This window comes from Citrus sinensis, chromosome 2 (assembly GCF_022201045.2).
Source record: "Citrus sinensis cultivar Valencia sweet orange chromosome 2, DVS_A1.0, whole genome shotgun sequence".
Taxonomy (NCBI): Eukaryota; Viridiplantae; Streptophyta; class Magnoliopsida; order Sapindales; family Rutaceae; genus Citrus; species Citrus sinensis.
In genome coordinates this window covers 28,071,743-28,096,103 of record NC_068557.1, presented here as the reverse complement: position 1 = coordinate 28,096,103, position 24,361 = coordinate 28,071,743, and the positions used below count along the sequence as shown (strand labels likewise).

Below are 24,361 nucleotides of genomic sequence, written 5' to 3'. Positions count from 1 at the left end.
ATGAATACAAACCGTCACAAGCAAAGAAAAAGGGCAATCTTGAAACAAACTGAAAAATTACCACTGATGTTAATGTACAACACTAATTTTGAACAAACCCAACACTATGATCACTGCACTGCACAACATTTCCAACTGGAAAAGAATAATAAATAGACAAGGTAACAACACCCACGTTGACAAGCCAAAAGTGAAATCAGTGAAAAAAAAAATGGGGAGGGAGGGGACAGCATGGACAAAACCTAAAGCGTATTTTGATCTACGTCCACTTTACATCTCTTAATCTAACTTATGTTTCTATTTTGAGTAGAGAATTGAGGGATGTACTGTTGAATCGCTGAGCAAGGCCTCGGATCACAAGGACTATGACATCTCGCATATGCCGGGACTGAACCATCAAGTCTATTTCATTCTCACTGTCCACTACAATCTTAAACCGCCGTTGGTCATTTCGGAATAGCTCCACCTGTCACAAATCACAATCATGAGTTTAAATACTTCTCCGAATATCAGAACATAATAACAACGATGTCCCCCAACAGATTATCTTCGCATATTTCTCGTAACATGCTTCAAGTTTTTCATGTCTAGAGAGAAACTCCCTTGATAATTCAGGAATTGTAGAGATCTGCTCCAAATCACTAAAAGCCCAGATACACAATCAGCTACCATGTCTTACTTTGTCCCAAACTCTCCTGGACAGACAAGAGTCAGCCTTATTTCTGGTCCCTTATTAGCTATACACCAGATATGTACTAAGGACTAAGTTAACTACAGCTTTTTCTACTTTTTCTTCTTTGTCCCTCTATACATGGGCGTGCAAAAGCATGTCCTACTGGGGCTACTTAGTATTTAACATGAGAGTCTAAACAAATATAATAAAATATCCAGACTTGTACCAGAAAACCTACATGAAAGGGAGGAGCAAAAGTTCCACGGATTTCAGTACTTGGGAAAGAAGTCTTGGACCCTGGCTTTACCACCTTTACTCTTTTTCTATTAATTTCTAGAATTCTTCTCTCAAGACTCCCTTCTCCAGGACCCTGCAAATTAGAAATTGTAAGGATATATTGGTTAAAATAATTTCTAACACTAACTAATAAATTTAAAGTTTGAGAGAGAAATAGGAATACAAACCATCTTAGGAGAGCGGTCCTTGTCACATAAAACCTGTTCCCAAACATCAAAGCATTAAGCAGTTGAAAGATAATACCATTTTTAATATTAGTGCTATCACAAAGTAATGTACGAGCTTATTGTTATATATTTCTTAGAAGTTTGTATCCAACTAAGTGAAGCATCAATTTCTATGACAGAAGTTAATAAAACAATGTAATCAATATTACACAGGATAAATATTATAGATTGACAGCATTTCTTATAAAATACTCTTTATAAAACCTCTATAACTGCTCATGTTACCATGATTTAATATTTTAGGGTGCATGATGTGCATGCTTGTATTTTGCACACTTTATCAGGATGGGACTATAAAAAGTGAATACGTAAATAAAATAAAAAGACAAATGAATGAAGATATATGAGACACATGCATCAACTTGCATTGCTATTGGGTCAGATAGAAAAGGGAAAGGTATTTATTGCTGATATCAGGCTAAATTGGAAAATTTTAGAATAAGATCAAAATGTAACTTGGACAAGAATCAGACCTCAAACTTCACAGCTCCAAGATCAAGCTTCTGCTTCACTTCTTTGAAAACATCAGGCTCTGCCATCAAATCCAACAATTTAAATCATACGTTGGAAAGGTCAATATAATATATAACATATGCACGAATATAAGCAAGTTTTTTTATATTTTAAACAAAGTTAGCTGAACAATGAATAAAATTTTTTTTATCATCTAGTCTGAGGTCCGAATTATAAAAATTATCATAAGTAATTGCCCGTATATTATGGAAAGAAAACTAAAAGACAAAAGTTGGCATCACAAAGAAGTAGGAGGGCATTTTTCAAGTTACCAACTGCAATTGGATCTGTGGAAGCTGAAACAGGTTGCCCCTCAACACCATCCTCTCTTACAGGAGTATAGATGGCTACCAGCCTATATCCCACATCATCAACATAAGCTTCATACATCCTCCCTGTCTCTCCTGCAATAACAAAATTAACCTTTTTGAATCAAATATTTAATAAAACCAAAAGGGTCCTTTACTAAATTCAAGCTGTTTGTCAGTGACCAAAATCTCAGAAGAATTTGCTTTCATAATATAAGATGGACTTGAGACTATAATTTGCTAAAGATATTGAGAATATAATTTGCTAAAGATAATTCCTATGATATTTAAGAATTGTCAAACTCTTAACAGATCATGCATTTGCTGTTCACACAAATTAAATAATTAAAAATATAAAACAATAAGAAAATGAACTAGATTGGACAGGATAGTACTGGAATGGATTGGGATGGTACTAGAATGGATTGGACTGAATTATATTTAACACTATGCTATATTGGTGTAGCATGGGATTGGATTGGATTGTAAATATAATTAAAAATGAAAATATTACATTATATTTATTTTATCAATTATTTAATTAAGTTAGTTATAACAGAAACAAATTAAATATCTAAATTATAATTCAAAATTAATTACTAATAATCATTCTACAAATTGTTAATATTTAAATAATGTTTATTCAAATGGAGGGCCATGGGATGAGATATCACCTAAATAGGGGATTAAATGGTGGGACCCAAATGGGACCCATACCTTTTCCATGTCAATCCTAGGAGGGTTCAATCCAATGCTTTTGTACTGCAACCAAACACACCCTAATAGTACTTACTGTCTTGCTATAGTCTCCCATTTCATATTGATTATCTGGATAATACAAGGGATAGATAATAACGAGAGAACACTAAATAATGAAGATGTGGGTGTGGTAAGAACAACTTAGAATTTCAAATACCTTGTATGGAGATAAGATCAGGACTTCCAACCATGGATCTAAGCCATTGAATTCTGCTTTTCCCTTCCTTTCCTCCGCTATAAATTCCACGTATAGCATATAAATTGGTGTGGAAACCCCTCCCCTCAATCTCTAGCTTATCTATTCTGGGAATTCCTGGAAATAAACAAAAATTTACACTTTAGGACAGAAACGATCAAATTAAAGAAGACATTTAATAGTAATAATAAAAAATAAAAAAATTATACAATAATCTGCGTCTTTCATTAGTGAAAAGATCATGACAATAAATTATGATCATAATAAAACAGGAATATAACAGAAAAGGCTTAGAAAGTGAGAACATATATATGGCTGTATTTGAGCCATTTGAATTAGGAACAGCTTCAACAAGGATATTGAATAAATGTTTTAATTGGAATTCATATTTGTTTATGTAAAATAAAGTGAATCTTTCGCATCTGTCTATCTCATTGTCTGCAACCGTCAACAACATTTTACTTTGGAAATTAAAGCAAAAGATAAAAGAGATGTAGACAATGTCTAACTCAGCACTTGAATTGAAACACGAAGGACCTGGCACAATTGGAGCTGTCTCAGCATATGCTGGTTCACTTGACCTTCCAAACACATCAGTCACCATGCATTCACATCTCAAGCAACGACCAATGTCCTCCAGCCGCACTTTGTACGAGCAGGAATGCTGTGCTGGTAAAGGTTCAAAAGACTTTGTATCACCTTCATCTGACGAACAGAACCTGCAGGATCCTTGCATCACATAATAGGAACAAAGAGGAACAGAATTTGCTAAACGAAAAGTTGCTATTATTATGCTAGTTTCAGAAAACATGATAAATCTACAACTTTATCAGGATATTTCAACTAACAAACAGCCTTCCCAGGTCAAGCATTATTGATTTTACAATAATAAAATCAAGTTTGAAAACTGAAACTGCCCCTCCTAGTAATTTGCATATTGATTTTACATATCATAAGGAAATAAGAATTATACATTTGAATTGCTATTTATGATAATTCCTACATAAAGCAGCATTATTTAAAAAAAAAAACTCACCTGCACAGAATTTTGGCACGGAAAGACATAAAAAATTATCTGCTAAAGCAGGTTGCAGCTTTTACAGTTTATTGACATTTAATAATTGAATTTTCCTAGCAAAACTAACTACAGATTTAAAAAAATACTGCAACATAAAGGAGGAGAAGATAAGGTTGCAGCACTAATTGAAATCATGCGAAGTGAAAGGATGCAGCATCATACCACCGGTATCGTACATCTTTCTTATACTTGCTCCAAACACATTGTTGAATTTCACTCTTTGGGATGACTTCAACAGCAGTGAGTACATCACCTTCCATCGCCTTTCCAGTTAGAGCAAGCATCTCCACCCTCAGAAGCTCTAGGCAATCCAATGTCCAATTCAAAATTAATTAGACTCGAGTTTCAATAAACAGTATAAGCTATATGAAAAAATAATAAAAAATAAAATAAACAGTATAAGCTATTCATCCAATTGTTTGACGATCATCAAAAGGAAAGGTTTGAGTAGCATTGGAAGCATCATAACGCTACGTGGCTTGAACTAACTAGACAATCTTCAAAATGATTTAAGGATCTTCACCTAACATCCCTACTAAGTAGGGGGCAACAGAAGGGAAAGGAAGCCAGAGTGGGGTGGCAGGGGTTATAATGGAAAGAATCAACAACCTACAATTATGCCGGTGTCTTCATCCAACAGAAACTCTATTTCTTCTACATGGTAAAATAAATATAACAATAGCTCTGAGCATTTTCAATACCAACACAGCTCAATGTACTAAAAATTTCAGTACTGCTAACAATACTGGTCTGGCATCTAGAATGACAAATGCAGATACCATTTTACGAAACAATGAATATCACATAGACCAAGCTTCAATTAAATCACTCACCAGGGAGAATAATGTCCGTAGGCTCAGACAATCTGAGTTCTCCCACAACTGAATCTGAACGAACAGGTGTGTACCTAGACATGTGAACATGCTTATCAAAATAGGTACACCAACAAGGACTGCTCACCTATGCTAAAGATTAGATTCTAAAGGGGAAAACTAAACCATGCCAAATTCTTAGAAGTTCAGAGTCTCAGTGTGATAAAATCTTAAAGAAGTTCATCTTTTTCTTCGGATCTCATTTTTGTTAATAAAATAAAAATTGCAGAAGTTAGTCCTTTTCATGTCAGTAAAATATCAAGTTCATCCTTTTCATGTCAGTAAAATATCAAGTTCATCCTTTTCATGTCAATAAAATATTACCTGTTACTGATTTAAAAATAATAACACTTTAAAAAAAAACAGTGAGAACAAAATGTGTCAGTCAAAAAGAGACAGAAATATTACCCATACAATAAACGGCAAGTATAATCTGTATCGGCAACTTCATAAGTTTTAGAGTTAGCCCCATTAATAAGACAAATGGTCCCATCATTGGTTTCTCTGTACCAGCTAAAGAGGCTTGATCCCTCATGCCCACCAAAATATTCACCTTCTCCAGTGTATACACCCGAAGACAGCTCCTTCACATGAACATTAGAAACTACTGGAAAAGCTGCCACATTGTTGTAATTCAATGTGTTAAAGAACAAGTTCTAAGGGAATTGAACAGCTAAAAACTCTTCATATGACTAGGACCAAATTTAACCAACCATTTCCGACGGCACAAAAGTGGTTTTGCTCGAAAATAAAAGAAAAATGCATGCTACCATTCAAGCACATAAAAGCATCCAAATACACACAAAACACATGGAAACTACAGAAAGTTCTATCAATCACTTCATTATAGCTAAATTGACAATAGATGTGCTTAGGCAGTTTTGATGGAAAGGCCACATATTGGCCAACATGACACACTCACTAACTTTGACTATTTAATTACAATTAGAATTATTTGTACCTGGGGCCACTGGAGAGTCAGATATTGAGACCAATGGCCTACCACATCTTCCATCTACACGAGTTGGCAGCCAATACAAGGCCAAATAAGCCCCCACATCTTCAAGAGATGGTGTATATGTTCTGCAACAGTCACAAGATAGTCACAAATTTACTTCTTGCAGATGGAAACATGAACTCTTGGATCCCGGAATGCATCAGAATAAGTAGAACTTACAACGTTTTACCACATACAAAAACATCTTCACAAGCATTAGATATATCCATCAATGCAGATTCATGTAACTTATTCTTTGTTCTGTACCAAATATAATCTCCAACACCTTCCTGTCCACCAAAATACTTTTTCTGCGGGATAATCTCATTGTTCTCACAGCAATCAGGAATTACAAGGTCCAATCCCACTGGATTCGCTGTTGAAAGATGCAGAGGCATCAAGAGGGCAAGAAATAAGGTAACTTAAGTATCACAGAACATAAATATACACAAACCAAAACAATGATTAACCCAGTTAAATAAATGGAATTCTTACCAACTCTGTTGAGTATGATATCAAAAGGCTGAAGTCGATGATTATCAAATCACAGAAGGCAACTAAGCAGTGTTACAAAATTTAGCATGTATTGGTTGTCACCCAATGGCTTGAGCATTGTGTTTCAGGGTGAAATTTTCTAACCAAAATTTTAATAAATTATGTTTGTTTTCTTTAGTATAAATGGGCATCACATTCTACAAATGTCTAGTTTAGATCGAATTTGCTAGTTTTAGAAGGTTGGTAAATTCCCTGTGAGAAACAGCCTATCTTTACTGGCAATTCAACTTACCATCCAGCATAGGTCTATGGCTAACTAACTTGAAATTCTTATAAAGCTAGCAGTCTTCCTGTCTCAAAGCTTGCTTTAAGGAAGTTTCAGTTAGATAGTCTGTATATGCAAGGCATTTTTTTCATTAAAGTACATATTCATGTATTAAATGACATGTTGGCCAAGATAAGGCATGCACAACACTTGTTGTCAGAGCACACAAGCCAAGTTAACAAAATAGTGTAATAAGTTCCCAATGGACTCGATTACGAGACCAAGAAAGAAAGCACCAAAACTTTGAGCAGTTTTATTCCAAGTATATATCTAGTTCCTTATATACAACTCACCAGGAGCAATCACATCAGAGACAATGGTTCTAGGATTCCCTTTAATTCCATCTTTGCGCATGGGAGTGTAAACAAGTTCTATTCTTTTCCCCACATCCTCCAAAGTCAAATCAAGGAATTCTGTTTGAAAAAATTACATAACCATGTCAATAAGTCATCATCTACTTGTAAACAGATCAGTATTATAATATCACATAAAAGAAAGAAATTCACCTTCAGTACTTAATTTCTCTTTGACACCATTGCTTTTCACTCTAAACCATTCATACAAGCAATTTCCTCTTTCCCTAAATTAGAATATATACTTTTGTGTCATGAGTAACAGTTACAAGGAGGTCAGGAAATTCAGTTTTCATTAAACATGATAGTGCTTCATCAAAAATCTCACCCTCCACTGTATGCAGCAACAAAGCTCAAGCGTTGTCCTTCAATCATCGATCCTAAAAATTCTAAGGACTGGCAAGTAGGAGGACCTGCATCACAAAATAAAGCTCAAGACAGTCTAAAATTTAATTTGCAATCACTCCTGGAAAGACAGAATGCATACTTCTCAGCATTTATGATATTTAAATATACTTCTAACAACGCTAGGCAAAGCCACAAAGATACCAACAGTGAACAAAAGAAAAAGAAGTTTCTCAGTTCTTAAAATGCCAAAAATACAGGGCAATAATAAATAAACCCTTAATGTAGGATAATGAAAATTAAACTACTTACCAGGTATGATAGGTCCAATTTGTTCAGAAAGAACAATAGGGCCTCGAGCCCAGTCACTTCTGACAGGCTCACATGAAACTGAAACAAAGAAGCCAATGTCCTCCAGTGATAGCATGTATGATGACGTAGTATTACACCTGATTTCACAATGTGTGCCATCTGAACATGTCTGCAATGACGATTATGTATTTAAAAACATAGTAAAAATTACTACAGTAGCCAGAAAAGAGGGGGGAAGGTATGGGGGGCTAACAGCAATTGAAGCTCCAGTGTTATAGTAGGCGATTTTCCATACAAACTCCTGCCACTTTACACATGGGCCCATGGACCCACAAGAACAGAACACAGGAAAGAGATGGAGAATGAGTTGAATATAAGTACCCGAAACCAGCGAAAAACTGAATCTCCTTCTTCTCCACCCCAATATTTCTTGTCAACACTTAGTATAGTCCCTTCAACCGCTGCCCCAACTATTCGTAGAGAAAGCAATTTTGGACTCCCTAACACCAAGCAGCGCTCAGCATAAGAAGCAGATTTGAAAGACTTATCCAAAAAACCCATCAATAAATGAATAGTGAAGCACACACACAAGAACAAATATCTGCACACCCCCACAACAATCAAAGTAGAAGTAGTGATAAGTAACTAATGCTTCAAATTTGCATGCAAGTCAGACGTCTCACTATTACTTTGCTTGAAAATCGACAGAGAGCACATAAATTTAGCTAACCAAAATACAGACAACAAAAACACCGTTATCAAATGTTAAGTATTCAATCTGAAACTAATATAACTAAATTCAAACTTGCACACTTACAATTATCAATTATCTTAACTGATACTTAAATTGTTTAAGTGCACGCTTCTTTTGAATATTTTATGATATAACTTTGGTTTTCAATCTGACACATTTGCTTGCGAATAAATAATCTTTAAGGAGAACTCTTAAGAACTAGGCGAACAAACCCAAAATACTTAACTCAGTCCATGTAATAAATTGTAGAAATGGCAGAACAGTTGAAAAAATAAAAGACTAAATTAGCTACTTCATAAATTCACTTAGATGCTAACACAAAATGTTGTTTAAATGAGCTATCATTTGGAACTCACAATAGTTACTATTTAGCACCAAATATAATTGTTCAGTTTCACATAGTGTGTAAAAAATTATAACTAATTACATTTCACATCTTCAACAATAGTTCAGTAAAAATTTCCTTCGCCCCTTATTATTTTGAAACAGAAATCCTTTATTTTAATTCATATATTATTTGCAAACAAATATTGAACCATAAGATGATAAGATTACCAGGACGAACACGTTCCTGCCCCATGCAAGTTCTTGGCTCACCAACAACTCCATCATCACGGACTGGAGTACATTGGAAGGAAATGAATTTACCAATAGCATCTTTACTTACACGATACTGAAGAAGTCCAAAAACCTCAGGTATCTGAGTGCCAATATCTGTTTCAACCTGCAGATTCACAGAAAAGATGTAAGAAATAAGATAATAGAAATTCGTTCATATTCCTGATATTCAATAAAACATGGCACTGCATGGATCAAAGTGTATATACCTCATGAAGATACCAGTTGTATATACTTTTTCCTTCATGACCACCAATGTAGCCGTATGATGCTGTCAGTATTCCACATTCAATGCAATCACCCGTGATGGAGAGGAAATTCAGGCTTGGAGGAAGAGCTACAGTTAAAACAATACGAATTAGTGAAGCACAATTTCTTAAAGAACTTAACAGGTTTTACCAGAAACCTTCTCCTTTGAGTCTTAACCAGTAGCTATTTGGTAGATTTGTGCAAAAATAAAGTATCAAATTCAACTGATAAAGCAGTCATTTAAGTTAAAACAAAAAGAAAACAAGAGTTTATTTAACAAGGAGATTCTCTGTGTTTCTTATAAGTGAGAGAAAGAAAAGAAAATCCCAGTTACAAGTCATGACACAGGCATCCAGAAATCGCTGACAGTAGTTTTGCAGTTGTCAACACAAATTACAGAATGAAAAGAAAGAAATTTACTTACTCTCAACTGCTCTTTCTGATATAACATATTCTGGTTCTCCAGATTCACCATCAGGAGTCATAGGAGTATATTTCACAACAATATAATATCCAACAGCTCCCAAAGGTACACGAAATGCCTAAATAGAGGTGAAAGCTCAAATAAGAGAGTACAAGGCAATAGCAAAATATATTCATGAAGGTAACCTGTATATGTGAAGGATCACCATAAAAGAATAAAAATGTGCCTTTACCTTGGCTATCTTGGAGGTGCTCACTGCTTCAAGACCATTTTCACCGTCCATTGATGAAGAAGTTGTCTTAAACCACTGCACTCTGCTAGAACCTTCAGTTCCTCCAGTAACAGTACCAGTTACAGTAATCTTACTGTTCTCCCTTAAATCACCAATTATCTTAACATTGGTTACTTTTGGGGGGGCTGAAATTTGGGCAAAGACAGGAAATCAAAAGACAGGATGATAACAGTATTATGCACCACGCTAAATGATGATTAGAGGCAATTAAAAGCAAGACATGTTATTTGAGATAACATGACAAATAAGAAACATCAGAAAGTAAAGATAAAGAAACCCAAGCTAGATAATACATTATGAGATTATAGTAATATAAAATAGAATTAAACCCGCCCTGCCCTTTAACATGGAAAAACTTAGTCGACACTGTAGTTACAGTGTGAACAAGTGCATGTTTCAAATCAAATTAACTTGAAAGAGTACCCCAATCATTTGATTTTCAAAGAACCGAAGGCAAAATATCTTTTTAATATTCCTGATCACCTAGGGGTATCATAAATGAAGAGAGAAGGCCTCGGAAAGGAAATGGATCAGATGCATCTAGACGTAAACATTAAAGGATTCACTTCATGAAACAGCCAGAAGTTTCAGGATAAAATTAAATTAAAATAGAAGAACTGTTTCTAAATCATCTTTACGGGCACACAAGAAGAAAATATGCATTGACTAAACAAATGTACCTTGCCTCACGGGAGGAGATACTGCAGATACGGATTCCCCTTCCTGCCCTGAAAAACAACCCAATACTAAATTACTAAATCTGTAAGCTATATACAATCAAGTTTCAATAGTTTCCACAAACGACAAAGCAATGGACCAACCTTCAAAATTAATAGGTATGTATACAAAGGCCAACTGTCGCCCAACATCTTCTTTGGTCAATGTATACTCAGATGTACCAGTTGATACCAATACAAATTCTCTGCAAGAAGAAAATGAAACAGATAAAAAGAACATCATCATAAATGGAGCTAAATGAACTTAAAGGTCATAGCCCAACCCAACAAAATGGATGATTTCTTCTTCTGCAGTGGCTTTCCCTAAAAAGTTGTAGTTTCACATAATTTTGTCAGAGAGAATTATCCATTTGGGTAGGGGCATTTTATAGTTTATCTTCCTTATCCATTTAACTGTTTGAGAGACAATGGTCAGAAATAATTACTGTTTACTTCCTATCTGTTTTGAGTTGTTTTTTTGTTGAATGGATTTTACATACGGCAGTAGAAAAAGTAAACTAACCCGGTATCCCTATTTTCACGTAACCATTCAAACTTGCTGGGACCCTCTCTTCCTCCAAAGTATTCACCAACACCTTTGATAATATTTCCTTCAACAGCATCTCCAGTAATACAAACATTACGGACAGATGGAGAAGCTGCCACAAGTAAACATTCTTATTTCATCAGACACTCATTCAGTTTTATTAAGAAATTAAGAAGCAAAACGATCGTCCAAGTTGAATAAATAATCAAATTTAGGCTTAGAGAAGCAACTGCCCAAGGGAACGACAACACTGCAAAGAGTACAAAGATGATACCCACATTTGCAATATCAGCAAGCTACACTGAATTAAATACGAAAAATCATGCCGGCAAATTCACTACGACCTATGGAGACAAGAAATAATGTAATTCCACACCGACACACAGAAACACGAGCAGAACGGACATTCTATTCATTACAGGAAATACAACGGCAACGGACTCAATTGACCACAACATTTTAGATACTTTACAGGGACAACTACTATAGGCACCAAACAGAGAATGTCATGGTTAGAAAGGGTAGAGTGAGCAACTATTTCAAAGGTTCTAGCCCAGTAAGTTGACTCTCACTAGATGTCCAGTCAATATGATATTCCAAGGACCCTTGGAAGTGACAGGGGAATGTAGTCAAGCTTAATTGACAAAATAGGGATACTTTAAATAGTTGCATATACAAGACAGAAGATTATTTCTTTGATTTCCCAGCTCCATAGTGCAGTTGCCAGAAGGACTAATTGATATGCAAGTACCAATCCATAAAATAGCCATTCTGTGGGTGGTCGACAGAAACTACAGAGAACAAGAGTTTCAGATCATTATCTATAGCTGGTTTTTTTTTCTCTTAAACTTCCCCAAGATTAACTTCATTTGTTTAGGTGCTAAGATGCAGTAAACACAAGCATGCATGTAAACAAACACTAACCTTTAATGAGATAAAAAGTTCAAAGAATTATGAAGGACAAAGTTACATAGAAGTTTTCTTTCCCCACACACCTGCTTTAATAAAATCAGTATATTTATATTGCGGTTCTCCTTTAGCACCTTCTTCCGTCACAGGTGTGTACATAAAAACCAAACTTGAATCAATGTCATCGACGGTTAACCGATACTCCTCATCTTCTGCACCAGCAATCACTACAGGGCTGCTGTTCCACTTTCTCCGCAACCAACTATCAGCACAATTACACAGTGCTTTTATTTTTCTTTTTTCTTTTTTATTTTGGGTAGCGAGAGAACATTTACAACTTGACACACATCCTGAATTCAACTAACATGCAGTCATACCTTGCAACACCTTTTCCTGGAGTCCCACCGCACCATGCAACCTCAGCAAAGCCTTTAATAATGTTTCCTTCAACTAGTTCGCCACGCACTTCGAGGTTCACAACCTTCGGGATTCCACTACCTTTGCATAATAAAGGTGCATAAAAAAGAACAATAGAGACTTTTAATAAGTACTCAGTAAACAATGAATTTTAAAAAATAAAATAAAATAATTCTTTATACAGTATAACGCAAGTTGCAAAAAAAATAAAATTGGGGACAAAGCATGCCCCAAAAAAAAGAGTACAAGTGCTTCACTCCATACTAGCTAAAATAAAATATAAATATGAAGCAGTATCTCATTGATCATAATCTCCAAGTTCAACAGGAAAGCAATTAGGATCGGCTTACAATATATCACAGAGAAGTGTGATATCCTTCCTAAGTTGCATCTCAAAGTTCAAATTTTATTTGCTTGGTGCGTAAATAAGTGGACTAACAGGTATTCAGGGTTTTACTTTAAGGTAATCCCTAAGCTAGATAAGGCATAATTTCACAAAATTTTATATCATGAACCCCATATGAAAGATATGCAATTTAATTTCAACAAAAAGTGAAAGACATACCCCGTGAAACTGGAGAAGATATGGCAAAGATAGGAGGGTACTCAGTTTCTCCCAGTATAGGAGTACATTCCACTTTCAGAAATTTACCAATGTCTTCATGCTTTGGCCAATAAACCTGGTCATCATAAGGTGTCATCAACATAAGAGAAGAGAGAGGAAAAGCAATATTTTCCACCCAAAGTCCAAACAGCAAAGAAGATATAGCTAGAATCAGTTACCTCACTGGTGACACCAGAAATAGCAACAAAAATTGAAAGTGGTCTCTCTCCTATGAACCACTGATATTTCAAACCTAATTGCAGATCAGTGCTCACAGTGCTGTCTTGAACAAAAACAAAGTGACTGTGACAAGCATCTTGTTCGACTGGTTGATCTATAGAGGCTTCCTTGAGCTGATAACCAGAAGGCAAATGATCCTTCCATTGCTCAGAGAGAAAACAAAGGGTTGAGTCTGCTCATATAATCAAACATTAGAATTATAAAACTGACACACATGAAAATTCATCACACCCTTGCACCGTTATCCTGGCATCCAATTGGATTGTACTTCCAAACTAAAAGTGTATGCTAAACACAATTAAGATCCACTGAACAGCTTAAAGAAAATTAACCAACAAAGAAGATCAATTGCTACGTCACACTAAGCATTGAGCTCAAAGTCCAAAGCAATTTAACAATACCATCTTTCATCTCTAGTTTCTTAATAACCACACAACCAATTTCAACAGTTAAAAGGAAATAAATTCTTTTTGCAGGAATAGATCATCAACAGCAAGCATGACCATGTTAATTTTTGAAAGAATCACCAAGATAGAATTTATGTTAAAACTTCAAAGAACACATACTATTGTTTCAACTTGACAACTGATAATAATTCTAGGAATTGGTCAGTGAACTTCATAAGGCAATTGAAAAATCAAGTTGCAAAATAAGTGGCAGTACTTGCATCATTGGCAGTATTCAAACAGAGGTCAATAAAAAGAGACTAAATGAGAGGACTGAGACTGTGATTGCTCAGCTTTATGGCCGAACAATGAATTTACTCGTACACAAAAAAGACTAAAATATATAAACTGACTACACCACCATTACTTGTATATTATCAGCCTGTATTTGGTTTTATACCAGCTTTATTCACTCTATTGAGTATCATCCTTTTCTGTTACTGTAAGTTGCTTTTGTTTATTATTCCAAAATGAAGGGGAACTGGGGAAGAAAAGATATGTCCCAAGCTGACTTTTTCCGAAAGCAACCGTGAGCTGAAACATGCCATTGGCACTGCAGTTCTTTATCACAATCTGCAAAAACATCCCAAATGTGTACCTGCTGCATGGTCTGGATGACAAAACTCCCAACCATCTCTAATGCACAAAGCTGTGTGTGGGGGATAACGCTTCGCTAGAGCTAGCTCTTCTCGTGAAAGATCTATCAGTATTTCCCACATTGGACAATAGTGAACATTAGCATGGATAAACTTCCAATACAGTGAGCATTAACTCACTTTCAACAACTATAATATCAATAATAATAGCAACTTTTTTTTTCCCCTGGAGGGGTGTTTGGGGCGGTTTAATAGAAACATGAGAAATTCTATAAAAATGTGAAACAAGATTTAAAAAAGGAGGGACAAGCTGTCACAGAGATGCCAAAAAGGGATTACGGTTAGAGGGTAGGTCATATATAAGAAAGCAAGAAGATATGCGTTCCCACGGGACAAAATAAAGTCAAATTCACAAAAATGAAACAGAAATATTTCATAGTATACCTCTATCATTGAATTTTTTCAAAGTAGGACCAACAAGCAGAATGGAAGCTGCTTCTAAATGAGGCATCTTAAGTATAGGATTCTCCTCCAGTCGCAAATGCTGCAGCACAGCAGTCAAAACGTAACTTTTTGCAATACAAAAAGAATATAATTTATTAAGAATAAAAAAAGGAGGTGAACCACTTGTCCACACTATACAGAAAAAACAGCCTGAGAAATGTATCAACACTATAACAACCTTCTGTCAGCTTTAGCACCAATTTACGCAGTACATAAACATCCCAGAACAGAGCTTCAAGAATTGGTGTGTGTGTGTGTGTGTGGTGGGGGGGTGGGTGGAACACTTCTACATCAAAACCCTTTCCCAATGAGATGTATGAAGAATGTGGAAGTTTCATGGGAGGAAAAGATAATCATGTATTGCATGTTTCTAGGTGTTATGTAAACAGAATAATACATTCTGTTTCCAAATCACTGATACAAAAACCATAACTACAATCAAACAAACCCATATTTCATCTATTGCAGGTGGTGAGCTGAATATATATGTAAGCGTTTAGTCGGTTTTTGTTTCAAATGCAAGAGGAAGCTTTATACCATATAGCATGCAGATTGTGTAAATCATACCATATATAATTATTTTATGGCCGCCAGTTAGAAAAAGAGAAAAAAAAAAACACTGAATTTCAAGGAAAAAAAAAAAGTAATTAGCTTAACCTCAAATATTTGTATAACACCCCAAACCAAAGTTTGAGCAGTTCATCATCTATATATATATAAGTCATTACCTGATATTATTGTCTAGTTCAACATATTTTTTGAGAAAAAAAAGTTAAGCAAATTGAATATATAAAATTTAGAAATGATAAGCAAGATGTCCACTAGCTCCAAAAACATCGATAAGATTAGCTAATTCAACATATAAAAATTACAAATTCAAAATCAAGTTACAATAAGTTTTGAAGAAGTCCTTCGTGAGCATCATTCTCTGCAAAATTTTAGATTAACAGTACTCCTCTTCTCTAATCATGCTTCTCTAAAAAATTTATTAGAGACCAAGAATAGAAACTTAAAATTTCACATCAATGGACATTCCTAGGAAAATTTGAGCAGATCCACACTTAGAAATTATCAAAATGAAGATATTTGAAACCCAAAAACAATTTTTGAAGCTTATTGGACTCTAATGAATCTTCCCCCTCAATCCCCTTCTTTCTCCATGCCAAGCTCTCTCTTGCTAAAATAGAGATGACATCTTTCTTTCTGTACTGAGGGATTAGGGTTAGTTAAAGGTTTTGGGAAAAAATAATAAAACGCCCTTCACTTAAGAAAATGACTAAACACCCCTACATAATCGGGGCTATTATATTCTCTCCTCCTCATAAGAATTTCGTCCTCGAAATATGCTTTGCTTTTAGTTACACTCAAAAGAATCTAAACCTCAATATTACTGATGATCCACAAATACTCCAAAAATACTTATAAAGACTAATACAAAACAAATCACAAAGCAATAAATCATAAAGCCTAAAAGTTTGGCATAGACCTAATTCCAATCATCCTTGCCTTACTAAAGTCTACAAAATAAAATCAAAATCAATCATCCAAATGAAATACCCCAGCTCACTAGCAACATCCTTCCCAAGCGATGTGGGATGTCACAGCTGGCATCCTCACTAGTTGTGATCATCCATAAAAAAATCTTTGTACGGAAGGAAGTGTAGATCCCTGATATATCGGGAAGAGGTTTGTGAGAGGAAATTGTTGGGACCAAAATTGATAAAGATAACAACTAACAAAATAAGATTAATCAAAGAGCATCTCGTTGTAGCTCAAAGTAGGCTGAAGAGATATGCTGCTCATTATAGGCGAGACTTGGAGTTTCAAGTTGGTGACTACATATTAGTGTTTTAAAAGTTTCAGCATGGAAGGGTCACTGATTTTCATGGCAAGAAATTGCTCTGACTTGGCTAATTGATCCACAACCCACAGCCCCTTCAAAAATGCAGTTAACCACTAACGAAATCCATCATGACATGCTTCCACTTCCACAATGGTAGAAAAAATGACTAAAGCAAGATATTGTCCGTTTTGGACCTAGGCCCGCATGGATTTGCTCGGCCCATACGTCCCAAAATGAGTCTTATCATTTAAGGTACCCTTTATAAGCAGTAGGCTTCTTTTATACTCGAGTAATGTGGAATACTACAATCACCCTTTTAGAACTCAAGTGTCATCACTTGACTAGGCTTAGATCTACAAGGCGTTATATAATAAACTTAGGTCCCACAGGCCCTTGTTCCCTTACTCCCATACTTTCGATCGGGATTGGCTCTAACACTACCAGTCATGATCCAACCTAGACATGGCAACATATTGTCCGCTTTGGGCCTAAGCCCTTATGAATTTGTTTTTAAGATGCCCATACACCCTAAAAAGCGTCTCGTAAGTTAAAGTGTGGACTATCTCTTCTAAGCATTAAGCTTCTCCCATACCCAAGCGATGCAAGATATTACAACCAAATATAATGCCACCAATCGCTTAGGGATATTTTTGTTATTTCCTTAAGTCAAGGGAACTTTAGTCTTTCCCAAAACACTTAACTGACCCTAATCCCTTAGAGTACGTTTGGCATACTGTATTGTATTATACTTTATTGCATTATTCTAATGTAGATGCATTGTATTATACTATATTTCATTAGCATTGTATTATAATAATATTGTAGAACATCTTATGCTACATTGAACTATATTAATTTTCTTGTATTTAACTTAAATTATATATTTAGAAAATAATATTTATTAGTACCTAGAAAAATACTAAATATAGAAGTCTTAAATTTTAGAAATTTAACATTATTTTTTAGTATAATTGTTAAAAAATATCATAATTTTCATAAAGATCAAAGCTTATAGCCTTATATTTTTGGCAACATAACATTTATTTTTCAATATTCTCTAGATATATAACATGTGAATAAAGATCAAAGTAAATAATTTAATCAAACAATCTCTAAATAATATCATAACGTAATGATATTTTATATTATTATTTCGATTGGTATTAATTTTAAATTAATATTATTTGAATTTATACACATAAGTATTTATTATTAGTTATGTTATATTGCTAAATAATAATCAATTTTTTTATATTAATGACTATAATATAATTAAATAATGTAATATTATGTTATATTTTTATTTTTATATATCATTTAAGTACTTATTGTTAGTTACATTAACTTATTAAATATTAATCAATTTTATATATTAATTATTATATAACTAAATAATACACTATTTAGTTATATTTTTCATATAACAAAATTAAAATATGAATAATAAATTATTAATTTATATTAATAATTATGATGTAAAAATAAAAGAAAATAAAAATTAATATTATATTATATTATATTAAAAATTTATATTTATTTTTTATTATTAAAAAAAAAGCAAAAAAAAACAAAGAAAAAAGAGGCAGAAGGAAAACACTAATGCCACAACTCCTTTAACCCCTTGCAATTTTTTTCCAAACATGGTATTGACATTAAACTAATGTGAACAGTGTTTAATTACCACATAATCCCATGTTCCAAATACACCCTTAGTACATAAAGAAAAATGACACCTCTATTTCTAACAAGAGAGAGGCCGACATTGAGAAAGAAGAAGGGGATTAAAGGAAAGTCCAATAAGTATCAAAAATAGAGATCGACATTGAGAAGGAAGAAGGGGATCAAGGAGAAAGTTCTATTAAGGTCCACTAACTATCAAAAATTGTATTTGAGCTTCAAATATCTTTATTTTGATGTTTTCTAAGAATGGATCTATTCAAATCATCCAAGGAGGTCCATTGATGTGCAATTAAAGTAAGTTCCGATTCTTGATCTTTGATAAATAAATTTTAGAGAAGTATGATTAGATAAGAGTAATAATAGTTGTTAAAATCTAAGTTTTTACAAAAAGTTATGCTGACAAAAGCTTCGTTCATAATATCTAGTAATTATTGTAAATTGCTTTTGAATATGTAATTATTATATGTTGAACTAGACAATATTCTCAAGTAATGAATTACACTTGACGACGAACTACTCAAACTTTGGTCCGGGGTGTTACAAGTGGTATCAAAGCCAATCTTAACCAAAAGTGTGAGAGTTGGAAATCTAAGCCTATTACAAAATGGAGTTGGAAATCTAAGCCTATTACAAAATGCCCTAGGGATTCAAGCCCTATCAAATGAAGACGCTCGACTACTAAGGGGGTGATTGTAATATCCTACATTGTTCGGATATAGGAGTAGCCTAATGCTTATAAAATATGATCTAAACCATTGTAATGTCCTACATTGCTAGGGTACAGGAGAAGTCTAATGCTTATAAATATTCAAACTTTAATTGATAGGACGCGTTTTGGGATATATGGGTGCTTTGAGAACAAATTCGTGAGGGCCCAAGCCCAGAGAGACAATATCTTAGTATGTCTAAATTAGATCATGACAATTTGCATGATAAGAAGATAGAATGATCAAGATACATCAAATCATCCAACGTACTTGAATACATAGAAATGAGACCTTATATTAAACTATGCAACCTGCTAAATTCCATGTCCACTATTTTTCAAAATTCTAACATCAGAAGATTTAAACTGTTGATGATTCCTAAAGGAAGATCTAAAGAATCCACGCAAAAAATATAAGCACACATTAATTAAAACCTTAGGACTTGAAACTACTTGACCTAAAAGCTTAAGATGGTGGGAAGGAAACAAAATAATAGATTTATGCTTTATTAAGCCCCAACGGCATGCAAGAAACTTACCAAACAAGCTTGCCACATTAAACAAACCCCAAACAAGGACCGATATGTGGACGAACCCGAGCACAAGACCTATTGGTCAAAACTAGCTCTTACACCATGTTAAGTGACCTCTTGAGCTAGTAAGGGCCAAACAATGGCATTAAAGGATCTATAAAAGACCAGATGAATGAATTTGAAGATGTACATTTGTTGGATTGAACAGGTCTAAACTACTTATCCTTTTTAATAATGTCATATTTTGGTTTTTATTGAACAATTAATAAATGTGCTATGCAGATACGAGCAATACAAAGGATACTAACCTCAAGGAGAGGTAGATGAGGAAAACCCTTTAAAGTGGATATTTTATTTTTGCTGGCAGCTAACACCTGTAAAAGGGACAAAAGAGGAGAAAAGTTTACATCTTGATGTAAAATAACCATAAAAAAGAAGCAACAATGGCTTTCAATCAAAAGAAACAAACCTGCAGTCGAGGTTGACTTGCCATTGCAATAGACTTCAACTTATTTTGAGCAACAGAGAGAAACTAGGAAAAAGGGACAAAAGAAAGATATGAAAAAATAAATTTAAAAGAAATGAGTAAATAATTACCATGCATTCAAGTTTAGAATACAAATTGTGAATACCTTATCACAAAGCTGAAAACTATTTTCAAGGCTTACCTCCAAATTGGGAAGCTCTGGGAGGCTTCCAAGAGATGTAATTTGGTTTCCAGCAAGATACAGTTGCTGCAAAACTGATAAATATTCAGGAACTTATTTCATGGTAAACTCATGACAGATGAGAGAAAACTTCACAAGACAAACCTGCAGGGCTTTGCAATTCTCAAGAGGTTCAAATCCTGGCCCTTTAAAGTCATTGAAACTCAGATCAAGAACCTGGAAAAGAATTTCAACCAGTTATCAGCCATCTCAAGAGGTTCAAATCCTGCAGGCTTTACAATTCTCAAGACAATGAAAGGGCAAAAATCTATAAGTAAAGTGAACAGAAACCTTCACTCGCGTCAATATCTCAATTCCTTCCAATGTTGATAGCATATTGTCTCTGAGATAAACAAACTGCCAAATAGGAGTGTTAGGAAATGAACTATAGTAACTGTATCAAGAAAAATCGTTGGGAAATATGATAACTTGAGACATTGTAGGCACGAAAAAATGATTGATTTCCCTAACATTGTAGGTAATTACAGTTTTTCGAAATTTGCCAATCCATTCACCAACCTCTGAGAGAAACCCACGAGCCCCAATATTTCAAACATTACAATGAAAATAAATTCTCTGAAATAATAAAAATGAAAGAACCTGAGGGAGGGGGGGGGGGGGGGGGGGGGGGGGAATGACTATCTATCCTCTAAAAGAAATATTAACAAAACCTGATGAAACAATATGAACAACTGATAAACAATACAAAATATCAGTGCATTCAAGTTTCATCACACGCTAGTTTCACAATTGGACAACAAAAGACAATAAAACTAATACTATAAATGAAATGAAAGGTCCACTGTTTACAATTATGCATATATCATAACGACAATTCCACAGAGACTACATTAAGCAACTGGAAATTAAATTAAACAATTTTAAGTTAGCAAATTACCAAAACCACTAACACATCAAAATACATGCACTATTTCATCCAAAATATGATAGTTTACCTCAAGATTTGGTTGCAAGTTCAACCCACTAGCAATGAGACTGCGAACTCTATGACCCCTAAGATCCAATCTCTGACATGATAAGAAGCACAAATAAGTTTAGAACAGCAGGCATGGCATAGCCAAACATAATATTTTGACAAAAACTCTGCTTCAAAATCATGAGAAAAATGCATGTACATAGAATGTGAAGGCATAGCAACATAGCATATAAACTGAACCAAACAATCAAGTCATAACTTAGAACAATATAGCAACAATTATGCTCCACTAGTTGAAAAAATGTCCTCATAACTTCAGGAAATGAAGTTCCTGAATAACTTCGTGATTAAGGACAACAACCTATATACATGTTCGAAGCTTCTTTCTTCTTCCTTCATAAAAGTTGTATGATTTAACTTTGGTGTTCTTAGTTGGTCTTTCTTCAATTGTAAAACTTAGTTGCTAGTGGTTCACCAATATTGTAAGTTAGTTTCTTATTATTACAAAACTCATTTCTCATCTCTGATCAAAATAAGAATGATGATGATAATGATAATAATATGAAATCAACTGAATTGCTGCAAGACAGAATTTTCCAATAGAAAATACACAGTTATGTCTCGCGGTCATTTCACTAGAAACTACATTTAGTATCTTCCAAAGAGATTTTCCAATTTAGTGCTTACCACATCATCTCCAGCTTTGATCTCCACTTGTGGAAGAACAATGAACCGAGAATCCTTGCTTTGTGGTGTCCCTGCTCTCCTCTGTCCAGACAAATTAGAACTCCGATCCAGAGATGATGATAAAGACCCATTCCGCAGTCCACTAGAAACTGAAGGGGACCTAACTGATGGAGAAGAAACCTTTGAAATTGTCTTTCTACTCACATTGCTGCCACTACTGTCCAATGACATAGAGGACACCCTTCTAGAAGAAGAGGCAACTGATAACGCTGGCTTAGTTGAAGCCTTCTTGAGAGTCTCTGTCTTAGCATCAGACCCTGTGGATTTGCTCAAACTCCGGCCCACTGGTGATATAGGAACTGACTTCCTAGTCTGGGAAACACTTGCCCGGGTGCTTGTAGGTTTAGTAACAACTGAAGGTAATGAACTTCTTCTAATTTCAGGGAGTGACCGCCTAACAGGTTCTGACAGCACAGTATTGGTTTTCTTCCCCACAGCTGAATCAGCCGTGATTGTTTGTTTAGTTGTAGAAGCTGGTGACTTCTCAGGCAATCCTCCAGTACTTTTTCTCCTAGTCACAGGAACTGAATTTGTGGTTTTCAAAGAGGCACTTACAGTTGGTTTGGTCAGATTCGAACTTCGTGCAGATCCACTTTTAGGGTCTGTTTTCTTCTTAATACTGGAACTAGGTGCCACTGAGACCTTCAATGTTGCTGCAACACCAGGCTTCCCAACCTTGGTAATCTTTTTTGCACTCTCAACAGAACTTACAGGGGACTGTTTCTCTACAGGATCTTCATCTGTTTGCACTATTGGATTCTCCATTCCAGGACTTGTCACAGTAAATTAAGAGCAAAAGGCCTAATCCAAGCCTAAGGAAAATGATAATCAACAAAATTGTAAAAAAAAATTGTCAGTACCAGTTTTTCCTTTCATTGAAAGGATGATGCTCCGTTAAATATTTGCACGTAAATGAACGAATTTTCTTCAGTTCAGGTGCCATTTTCACTCTTAACAAACGACATTAAAAATTAGTTAATTCCGTATCAAATTTTCACGCTAAATCACTTTTCTCAATCACCAAAAAACAATAATGCAGCAAATTTCGCACACATAACCACCAAAGAACACAACTTTAAACCCAAATCACTTACAATTTGTAGAAGATTCAGAAAGAAACCAAAGCTCCCAAGCCTGCAACCCGCATTCTTGGATCTAGGACAAAATAAAGTTCTCAAGGCAAAATTAAAGCAGTTCTTTGATCCAAGCACCAAAACAAGCTAAAAAGTAGAAACAATGAGGAAAAAAACTTCCGAAAAAGAAAATGTAAGTACCTGACAAAATAGAGCGGTTCAGTTAGATCTAGTGAAGTAAAAACCGTAACCGAAACTGAAAATATTTCCGCTAGGGATTTACAAATTGGCAGCAAAAGCAAGTGAGTTTTTGCTGCGTGGCAACAGAAGAAGCAAATTAAAGTAAGAGAGATAAAGAGAGTTGTTGTGGAAGATGAGGTGAAGGTAGTGAGTGACAGGAAAAAGTAGCTAAGTACAGTGTGTGCTTTTGTATTTTTTGAGAGGTAAAAAGGGAAAGTCTTCTAGATGACGATTGAAAATCTGAAATGATAAAATGATAAAATAATAAAATAATATTTTCGAGGGAATTTCATTTTGAAATGGCGGAAAAAAAAAACGTGAAAATGTCGATAGTAGAAGTGTTGTTTGGATCTTTTTATATAGTAAATTCAAAAAAAAAAAAAGAGGGTTCCTTGAAATAATAAAATTCATTTGCTTCTGATATTAGAATATATTAATAGTACTATTTTAAATTAAAGTTAAAATTTAGCGATAGAAGGTGAAGGGTTTTCTTGAGATAAAAAAATTAAAAGATGTTACCGTGGAGGAGAAGGATTTTTGCTTCAGGGAACTTGTACAATAATAAAATCCTTAGCAAATGCGGGAATTCTTTGTCGTTACCTATAGACAAAGATCAATTGGATAATCTGCTATACAAGGGCATTGCCTTTTATTAATAATGATGATGTATCTAGCTCATTCCCTTGCGCAATGATGATGTATCTCCATAAACACAAACGGACGAGGAGTTAGAGTCAAGAGTCACGGCCAGTTCCAGTCCCTGATGACTCCAATTTCAATGCTATTCAGTACTGCCTCCTATTATCGGAAACAGATGAATCTTGTGCAA

General features: G+C 34.6%; 1 protein-coding gene across 1 annotated transcript; it reads right to left on the bottom strand.

The window, feature by feature from the left end:
* Nucleotides 1–39: 39 nt before the first annotated feature.
* LOC102627710 (187-kDa microtubule-associated protein AIR9) lies at nt 40–23,732 on the bottom strand. The gene is made up of 39 exons (XM_052434667.1): nt 23,494–23,732; nt 23,314–23,374; nt 22,160–23,031; nt 21,492–21,563; nt 20,827–20,892; nt 20,641–20,712; nt 20,497–20,562; nt 20,298–20,360; nt 20,137–20,202; nt 15,007–15,106; nt 14,565–14,666; nt 13,460–13,692; nt 13,242–13,356; nt 12,637–12,757; nt 12,346–12,521; nt 11,327–11,462; nt 10,909–11,009; nt 10,768–10,815; nt 10,028–10,212; nt 9,796–9,913; nt 9,332–9,459; nt 9,060–9,228; nt 8,132–8,250; nt 7,751–7,919; nt 7,422–7,506; nt 7,247–7,320; nt 7,034–7,153; nt 6,101–6,296; nt 5,885–6,006; nt 5,332–5,539; nt 4,885–4,958; nt 4,214–4,352; nt 3,511–3,692; nt 2,935–3,090; nt 1,983–2,114; nt 1,671–1,729; nt 1,138–1,170; nt 912–1,043; nt 40–466 (listed from the first exon to the last, which is right to left on the bottom strand). The coding sequence occupies exons 3-39, from the start codon at nt 22,982–22,984 to the stop codon at nt 290–292; spliced, it is 5,139 nt and encodes a 1,712-aa protein (XP_052290627.1). The 5' UTR covers nt 22,985–23,031; nt 23,314–23,374; nt 23,494–23,732; the 3' UTR covers nt 40–289.
* Between the last annotated feature and the right edge of the window lie 629 nt (nt 23,733–24,361).